The sequence below is a fragment of the Thermobia domestica genome, chromosome 2 (genome assembly GCF_964235325.1).
Source record: "Thermobia domestica chromosome 2, izTheDome1.hap1.1, whole genome shotgun sequence".
Taxonomy (NCBI): domain Eukaryota; kingdom Metazoa; phylum Arthropoda; class Insecta; order Zygentoma; family Lepismatidae; genus Thermobia; species Thermobia domestica.
Genome location: NC_137455.1, coordinates 50,894,414 through 50,905,068, shown reverse-complemented (window position 1 = coordinate 50,905,068; position 10,655 = coordinate 50,894,414). Strand labels below are relative to the sequence as shown.

The 10,655-nt window shown below is 35.3% G+C and overlaps 1 protein-coding gene across 1 annotated transcript; it reads right to left on the bottom strand.

The window, feature by feature from the left end:
- Positions 1 to 4,347: 4,347 nt before the first annotated feature.
- LOC145679007 (putative glutamate receptor) lies at positions 4,348 to 5,811 on the bottom strand. The gene has a single exon (XM_081749608.1). It carries the CDS (start codon positions 5,809 to 5,811, stop codon positions 4,348 to 4,350), a length of 1,464 nt encoding a protein of 487 aa, XP_081605734.1.
- Positions 5,812 to 10,655: the final 4,844 nt, after the last annotated feature.

The window sequence follows — 10,655 nt, the reverse complement described above, 5'->3', positions numbered from 1 at the left end:
AAGAATATCTATCTTAAGAATGGAAGGAATGAAGTATTTCCAAAAGAATCAAGAAACTTAGATATTGCTAACAAGGATTATTTTAAGATGTACGAAGATTATACTGCATTTAAGAGAATAACATGTCGCAATACCGAAATGTACTATAACCCTAAAGAATTTATAGATAACAGACCAATGTATGTGATTAATTGTAGTAATCGGAAGAATATATCGGTAAATGAGAGAACAAACATAAAGATTGTGGTAGACTTTGCAGAAGCTGTGGCTGCTGATACTATATGCTATGCGATTTTAATTGGACAAAAGAACTTTACATATGACCCTAAGAATGAGAAAGTAGTAGAAGAGTTTTAGATAGTAATTTTCACTGTCCTTAACCCCTAACCTTGCTTTATAGACTTAGTCTATCAAGCGCTTAATCAAACTTCAACACACTAACGAAAATGAACCACTTGAGCCTTAAACAACCATACGACAACCAGTTATCATGAGCGTGTTTAAATTTCAAGACCAAGAGCTTCTAACTGTGATCGATGATGGCGGAGCAATATGGTTCAAAGGTAAGGACGTTGCTAAAATTTTTAGAGTATGAAAAGACAGCTGATGTCATTCAAAGCAACGTTAAAGAAAAATATCAGAAACAATTCAAGAATCTAAGGTCCACCAGCACTGGACCTTTATCAGTTGGTCACCCTCAAACTGTTTTCATTAACGAATCCAGTCTCTACTCATTTGTATTGTTTTATGGAAGTTTTTCCATTAAACGAAATTGACAAAAATGATTAAATATTTTTTGGTGAAGATAAAAATTGAAGAGTGTTGATTGATTTTCTATATAATAAATACGATGGCGAGTCATATTGAATTTTTAAACAAGCTTGGAAGTCTTGAACAAAAACAGGTTATTGGATTAAGAGAATTAGAATTAAATACAGAATATAAGATTGTGAAAATGGAAAAGATTAAAACTAAGTATGGAAAGAGCATTTTAATTGAGTGTGAGGAGTTTAAGGTTTTTCTTCCACCTAGATTTACAAAACACTTAACAGATAAAATGATTGATGAGATCGTTAAAGATGGAATAAAAATCAAATACACTGGTCTAAAAGATAACTATCCAACTGTTGAGTTCTGTATGTAAATTTCAAATGAGGATCGGTTTTGCGAATCCAAAAATAACAAAAATGAACAAAAATATGTCGTCAGAAGTAAAAATGGAGTGGTTAGAAATGGATCCCCAAAAGAAGTTCATTCTTACTAATAATTTCAATGTAATTGTGAAAAATGTGCAAATCGAAGTTCAAGTAGTTTTTGATATTAACGGTTGTCTATTCAGCTTGAATTATGATCAGTGGACGGAGTTTAAGAAGTCATTGTTTCCTATTGAGAACGAGGTTAACAGAAGATTCCATTATCAATATCCCAACTTGTAATTTTAAGTATGTTTTAAGTGTGTAAGTGTTTTTATAGTATCAACACTATAAAAACTATGAGTTTTTGTAAGTATATCCTTAGAGTTATGCAATTTATAAGACATTCAATAGATAGGAAATGTATTTCTCTATTGATTGCCGTTTGAATTTTGAAAATCGGTTAATATTTAATGAAGTTACAGCAAACTCGAAATTTCGGGAATTTTTTACGGGTGTATTTTTGAGTTTTCGGGAAAATGTTATTTTTTAAAAAAAGTCTTAAAATTTTATTTGACTTATGGTAGTAGTTTTTATTTTTTCGTTTTAATGAAATTTTGTAGAGATATTGAAAAAGGGAAAACTATCCTGTGGGTTATACAACCATTTATGCATTTTATAAAATTGGTTATGTTATTAGTATTCATTTACCGTTTGAATTTTTGAAATCGGTTAATTAGAGACTGAGCTATGGAATTTTAACGTTATTTGGGGGTGACTATCAATGTTGCCAACTCATTTTTAACAATTATCATATTTATTATTAATGGGGTGAATTCATCCCTATATGTTTTAAAGCGATATCTTGAAAAATTAAAATCCTAGAACGTTCCGAAAAAAATATTGAGTTGGCAACCCTGACTTTTCCTTTTTTCGTCTTGCAACTTAGGATTTAGTTCTGATATTCTGGTATCGCTGAGTGTTGATGGGAAGAAGAAAGAAAGAAACTCGAGAGATATTTCGTCACGGATTCAATGACGTCATGTATTACGTTTTCTCCCCGAAGGAGACTACGTCACGGATTCAATGACGTCGTGTATTACGTTTTCTCCCCAAAGGAGACTACGTTACTGTATAGCGCCCTCTGTCCGCTGCTAGCTAGAAGTTCTGTTGAAGGAAGAGGCTAATGCATATATATGTATGTTGGTGTGAGGAGAAGGAAAGAGAGAGGCTGTATACTCTTTGCTTCTCTGAACTAAAACTGGTTTGTAAGCTGAATATATGTATGTGCGTCTGGTGTAACCAGCGAATCAACATACTTAACTTTAACTTATCATCATTCGACCATCTGTGGACGGATTTCGATCAAACAAAAACTATTTTTCAATCAAAAACAGCACTATAAGTTATAAGTTTTAAATGTACGTTTAGGTGTAAAATTCTTTTATGGTTATATATCATAAAAGTAGATTGAAGATGTATGAGGTCAATGTGGGGAAGATGTAATTTTCGATGTGTATAATTAGATTCTATGCTGGGGGATTTCATATATAAAAAAGCCTGGTTTGAGGAAGTGGCCCCAAACTGGTTTTATGAATACTACTGAATCCCATAATTGAAAGAAGGAAATCTAATTCCTAGAATATTATCGCTGCAACCTCGCTTCGTAAGTGGGTGAAGCGGGAAGGAACGGTGAAATTGCAAATGAGAACCTTAGGCTTAGCAAATTGAATCTACACAACAAAATTATCTGAAATGTATTTTTATTAGAGACAGATGTCTCTGTAATGAGAAAAAGTAGTTAAAATTCGTGTTAAATTGTACCTTCCATTTTTATTGCAGGCAATGACTTGATGCAAAAATGAATCAACTGAAATTTGAAACAAAATTGTTGAACAATGCAGTTTTTAGAACAATGTGTACAAACGTTGGTTTTATTCAACTGTCATCTGCACGATATTGGTTCGATTTTTTCCTTCTGTGTCTTCTTGTATATTATGTACAGGGCTTTTTCTTTGTGAGTCTTCTCACCTCTCTCGTCTGGGGTGTTTTCCTTCGTGAGTCCCGTCTCGTTCATTATCTCCAACCGTTTTAATATTAGTGGTACTGGACGTTTTATCTGATACAGGTACTGTCTTGACGGACAGTTTGGAAACGGTGTCCCATATGGACAATCTTTTGTCACAACACTTTTTAGTGTCAGAAGATCTATCGAACAAGGTTCACTCGACCCGTGTTTTAATTGAAAATTTCGAAGTTGGGCCCTGGCCCCCTGCAAGGCGGCCCTGGGGGTAACCGCGACATCATTCGACGTGTCCCATGCCATTTTCCTGTTTCACTTTAGTTCTGTTCATTTATCTTCAACTGTTTTCATATTAGTGGTACTGGACGTTTTATCTGATACAGGCATCTGTCTTGACGGCCATTTGGAATACGGTGACCAATATGAAAAATCTTTTACCACAATATGAAAAATCTGTTTAGTGTTTGAAGATCTATCGAACGAGGTATCATTCGACCCATGTTTCAATTTGAAATTTTAAAGCTGGGCCCTGGGCACCCATGAAAGGCGGTCCTGAGAGGCACCACGACAACACCATTTTATATGCCCCATGGCATTTCTTATTTGAGATTTTATTCGGTTCATTTATGTTCAACCGTTTTGGAGATATTTCCGTGGAAAGATTAAAATGAGCCACCCTATATATATATATATATATATATATATATAGGTAGATATGACTGGATATGATTTAGTTTGAAAAACATTAGAAATGGATGTTAGATTTTCTCCATTTTCTTAAGCTATTCGTCAATCTTCCTCTGCTGGTACTGTTGTACTTTATACGATCACAAAACAGATGATAGTATTTACAATATTCATCATTTGGAAAATATATCGTATATATACAGGGAGAAAGCAACTAAAATTATTAGTCTCAACTATATAACTTTTAACATATTTTATAGTATTTAACATATGTTAACTAATTCTTGTATAGCAAATTACATCTGAATAGATTTTGACCAAAGAACAACAACAAACGCAATATTTCGTCTATGTTTCTATGAAATATCGAGAAATGAATCTAAAATTTACAACTTTTTAACCATAATATTATCACTAATATTTTGATATAACACATTTCTCAGTTTATAAAATATTTCTGTATAAACATTTTTTTTTTTTTAGGTAACCGAGTTTGTACTTATATTATTTACAGAAACTACTTAAATACTCTAGAGTGAAAGCGAAAATTGAGACTGCTTGACCAACGACAAAGATTACAAAATGACTAGATAAATCATTAAGAGAAAATGGGCACGGAGATTCTGTACAACTTTTCTCATATTCTTCAGTTTCCAACCTCTCTTCAAAACTTAACATATGGTAAATGTGATCATATATTCCTGACTGGACAATACGACTGAGAAAAACATCAAAAGTTTTCACCAAAGGTGAACCTTTATGGAAAAGTATTCCAAAATAATTAGAGCTTATTATTTCTTTCATCAAATGAAAGGTCTGAGCTACATTTCTATCAATAGCATCTGAATAATATATATAGCCAGTCGAGAGTACAGCGCAAATTAAGGCCAATTTACCATCTTTCGCTAATTCAGTCATTTGAACATCATCTACAGATAAATGCCTTTTGCTCAGAATCTCTACCAGGGGATCATCTCTCTCTTTAAGCACAGCTACCCAACCGTCGCTACGAGGTCCCCATACAATATCGGAATCTACTAATTGCTGAAAAGTATCAATTGGTAGTTCATATACAGGATGTGTAAGGAAAGACACAAGATTACAACTGTAAGCAGTGACCATCATAGCTGAAGTCATAAAAAGCCATGTAACTAAGTGTCCAATTACAGAGGGAGTAGTACCTATTGGTACTGGAAAGCCAAGTGTAATACTGAAAATATATAAACTAGAAGAGCAGCAGTCTAGAGATTTATTTTCTCTACTTATTGCTGGAGATGCTACTTTGTAGTGTAACATAGAGAACAGACGTAAAACCACAGAGCTAATCAACATAAAACCAATCGATGCAACCCACACTTCAGATGACAACGGTGAAAATACTGACAATAGATGAAATTCTTTTCGTTTCGGAGGAGGAGTTAGGAATTGGGCATAAACTTGACATAAGTAAGTGGAAAAATCTAGAACCTCTTTCAAAGAAGAACTAATACGTAATGTTGGAACTCCAATATGATATTTTAGTTTCTTAAACGCCGATAAAAATGTATTACCGGATTTATTATCAGTCTCTTTACCAAACTCTATGAAAAAATGTGTTTCCCATGTAAGATTATAAGTTCTAGAAAACTCTTTCAATACTTTATGATCACACCATTCTACAAACTTACGAAATTTCGGCTTATCCACTTCATAATCGCCTAATACAATTAATCGTAGTGTTATGCCATTTAGGTTGATTATCATATTATGATTTAATATATGGTACAGATATTTGGGTGTATAATTCTTCCAGCTGGCCAAAACATTAAATCGTACTGGATTTAAGTCTCTACCAATAACGTGCGACATCAAAATACAATCACCATTTTCCAGTGGTTGCACAGCCTTTAGTATATATACAAAGGGAAAGAAAGCTACATATTCACAATTCAGAAATTCATCTTCATCAAATTCTTCGCTATTCGTCATAACCAAATATTTTCTTATTTTCCTCTGGATTGACAATTTACTTGTATGATATATAGTGCTGAATAATGAACATGTATGTCTTCCTGAAGATATAATTGTGTCACAGTTTTCATTCAGAGATTTTAGGAAAATTTCATTAGCTGATGGAGACGTTTCTACTTCATTTCTCTGTAGAGAAATCACTGTTATTGTGTTCTTCATAACCAATGAGGTTTCAACATTTTCGGTCGTATTTACATCGTTCATAGCGATAATACAGAATTGTTCCCTAAATTCGTTAACAAGAAGTGTCTCCAAAAATGGTAAACAGAAAGAATTCTCCTGTAGTGGAATATATATGCCCATTATTTGTGATACTACAAGTAGAATTGCAATTAGTAAATAAGTAGAAGTCAGGGAGTTCATTTCCTGGAAATAAAAGAAGAAAACGTAATATGTTTTAGAATTTATTATATTACATCATTGAGATATTCAATGAAATTTGTGTAAATAGATTTTGGACATCTCTGCCATCATATATTTACTAGTTATTTTGGTACAAAAAAGAACTGAAATATACTAAAAACAAGCACATGAATACAGAGCTGTGATAAAGTTTGTTAGATATAAAGTAATTACCTTCATAGTAAGGAAACTTGTGAGAAAATCTAAGATACAAGTTGACAAAACGAGGAAAAAATTTAAAAAGGAGAGAGGGGGCGGGAGAACTTAGGCTAATTTTAGACGGAAGCATTTATCGTAGGATTTCTCGTAGCAGAGGTGCTGCCAAAAATCTCGTATAATATTCTATGGCATCGGAAGTATATGGTGCTTTTACACGATAGCATTTTGATAAGCATCTTGTCGTGACGTAGCAAACAAATTACTGGAGAAGAGCGCAATTATAGCTCCGAAACTAAATCGTGAAGTAGCTAAAGCTATAGTGGTTGTAACAACAGTTCTCGCCGGTTATATTAAAAAACGAAAACCACAAAAAGGTATGTGGGCAAAGAATTGGTTGTTGCGGAGGGATGATATTTCAGTTCTTTCTATGGTAAAGAAAAACTGAAGCCTGAGGGTCCTATTGCATTCAAGAACTTCATGCATATGAATAATGAAACCTTCGAAAAGTTCTTTGTACATACAAGGATGCTCCTCATATTTTTCAATCAGCATAATAATAGCATCCCTACTCCAACTTGTTTTTCTTTAATACAATTCAATTTCCCACACAAAACAATAGTATGGATATTTGGCACAAAATCTTTCGCTTCCTTTTAACACACCACGGCGCTGCAATCGGACCAGAAATGCTGGGGAAAATGTTACAAAATAGAACAGGTTCTATCGACAAGAAATGCCTAGGATATGCCATGGCATGTGAAATGCTATAGCATTTGCTACTTTACACGATAGGATATCGATGATACGATTTTTGCTAGGAGAAATGCTATGATAAATGCTTCCGTATAAAACTAGCCCAAGTCTTCAAGAATTCATACCTTAAAATACAAATGTCTAAACAACTTCGGGCTAAATTTGAACCTTGGTCCCTAGATTATCTACATATATAAAAATACTGATAAAATCGACGTTGTCTATCTCATCATCATGAAAAAGCAGCTGAATCATTTGAAATGAATGTTTTAATACAGTTAGTATCTACCTCAAACTGGCTTTTTAACACATCGTAAAAGGACCCCGCTCAGAGCTTATGGAAATCCGGTTTCCGTTAAATTGGTTGGTATTCCAATATTTATATAATTTCTATAATTGTGTATTTTGGCCCTCTGATGAAAAATCTCAATGAACACGACGCCCTAAAACCTCACGTTTTTGAGATATCCGCTGATAATTATCGTCACTTAAAGGCATACGCTCCCTCGTAAACTGAGAATAATAATTAGATCTACAGTTTATCTATGAAGTATGAACGAGTCTCACTAGAATATACTAGGGTTTCTGGGATCGCTGATTCCGAATCCGAGGTCGGTTAACCTCCATCACATCGGTTTCAAGGTCATTTGAAAGTCAAATCCAGATGGAACGTTTAAAAATCTGAACAAAAAGTACGTGGATGTTTCTTGAGTCTCTGGATCCGGTTATGTCATTCTCTTGACCTGACAAGATTATTTCATGGTCATTGCAAGGTCATTTCAAGGCCTAACTTGAAAATGTATGGAAAATCTGAAAAAAATCATAGATAGTTTTTTTTCTAGGGTAGCTGATTTTGAATTCTAGATCGGTGTTAATCGAGTTTACCGTTAGCATTGTCCATGAGTTTTTCCAGTCAGTCATTTGCAGTGTCTTCTTCTCCAATAAAGATCTGTTCTGCATCTCACATCTCATCATTCTTGAACTTCAACCTCCAGTATTTCACCTTCATGTCCATCGTTGTTCATATCATGATTACCAGCATATTGTATGCATTCTAGTGGAGCTCGATTAGAGTATTTAATTTGTTATTGATGCCGAGCCCATCGTAAAAACCATAGGACACTGTCTACATGTGTACAACAACCCAATGCCTTAGTACCGGACTTACAAGTACAATAATACCATAATATTCGAACACCTTCTACTTTCATAGCGGGCAATCCGTCATCATTCACTCCAAAGTGTATCCAAAGCTGATCTCGAGTAGCGTTTAAATCTTGAAAAGACTCTAAAACGTAACAATCCTCGCTCAAACCTATTTCTATCAAGTTGAAAAATATCAGTACTTTCATAGTCTAAATAATTTTGTATATACAAAGGTGCTAGTTCAATTTGATAAACACCCGACGTAATTGGAATAAGAAACGCAAAATCTAATTGAGGGAATTCTAGGATATTAGCTTGAATAATGTATTGTCCCATTGAATTTCTCCTTGCCAAATTCTCTGCTTCTACTCTAGCCTGCATGACATTACGATCTTAAATTTGCTGTACCAATTGTACAGTGTTCCAGCATCAATAAAAGACCACCATATATATTTATTATGGCACTAACAATCAAACCTAAAGAACTATCCCAGTACTTGTTGCATCCGACGAATGGGAAAGGAAATAAAATAGATAACATAGGTCATGGTAAGTCAGGGAAAAGTCAGAGAACTTTTCTCCAAATTGTGTGGACACCCTGTTTACATTTCCAAATGAAACTATATAAATTAGGGCTTCACTTCAAAAAAGTGGGGGGAAATGCTCCCTCTTGCCCCTTCTAATCGCCGCCCATGTGTAAGTCAGTTATGAAGCACGAGAGAGTGAATCAGGACAGTGCTGAAAGATCAAGAGAGACCACCGCCTTAGGCACCATCACCAGCATTTGAAGGCATTTGAAAGGGACCACATCGTGGGATTGCACGAGAATAACTAAGCATTTCATGCGATTTCCAGACAAGTGGGGCAATCTAATGTCACAGTGGTTCGATGTTGGGGCCAGTGGATACGTGAAGACACCAACACACGACATGAAGGGTAAGTTTGACCACGACCGTCCACAACACGGGAGGATATTTACATTATGCGTGAAGCATTACGTTACCCTGTGATATCTACGCCTGTCATACAGACACAAGTAGTGGACTCTCTACAATATCCTGCGCCGTGTCTTGATAACTGATATCAGCTGGATTGCAGGGGCGCGTCCCCTGCGTAGGTTGCCATTAGCACCAGTTCATAAACGACAGCATGTGGAGTGGTATCGTACTCAAGCAGTGTGAAAAAGTCATGAATGGTAATGGGTCGTATTCAGTTATGAGTCTCGATTCTGTATTACGACAGATAAGCATCGTATGCGTGTATGGTGGCTCCATAAGGAGAGGCCATATCCAGCCAATATTATGGAACGGTACACCGGCGTTATTCTTGGCGTCGTGGTAGGGGGGCATCGCGTATGACTTTCTGTTACCTCTCATAGTAATTCGCAGCACCTTTACGTCACAACGATACGTAGATAATATTCGGCGTCCGCATGTGATAACCCTTATGCGAGAGCACATTGGAACAATCTTTCAACAAGACAACGCTCGCCCACACACTGCATGTGTGTCTATGAGCTCTCCACGTCATGTTGAAATTGTTCCCTGGACAGCAAGTTCAGGTGGTCTCTCTCCAGTTGAACAGGTTTGGGACCAGCTTGGACGCCAACTCCATGCCACTACCACCAATCTGCAAGATCTCGAGGCGTGTTTACAGCAACTATAGACAGACTTGTCTCAGGTAATAATAAGGTAATTCTACGATTCACTTCCAAGCTTCATCAATGCATTTATTCGTGCCCGAAGGTGTGCTATAAAATTCTGAAGTGCACCAGATATTACACTCTTTTAACCAAATCCGTTGTCGGGTTGGTTCCTGTGCCTTGCAACCTGTGAAGTTTCATTTCATTCCCTCCATTCCCTCTGGGTGCTTAATGTTTTTGTCAATGAGTGTATAAATTACCAAACTTACTTCTGAAATTCTACAAGTTGAATATATGCAGCAGTTTTCTAGAATTCCAGCTCAAACAAGATAGTTGTATTCCTTATAAGATACCTCCGAAGAATGAGAGTTATGGTTTAATTATGATCAATATAGGAAAGTATAAGACTATAATCGATCATTTTCGTTGGTTATTCTTCCTCTATTAATTATATTTGATGTTGTCATATTAATTACTCTAACAATTAAGACTTGTTTTCGTAGTATTATGTATGTGAATGTTATTAATGTGTGTTTGTCGTAGGAGGAAAATTGTTTGATCGATGCGAAGTAAGGCGAAGCGAAAGGACATCTCTACATGTGTGTCACAATGAAGTATATGTCCAAAGTAAACTTAGAGAGTTCAGTGAATGTATATATATTCTCACTGAAGAGATAGAGCATGTAATCAACATTAACAT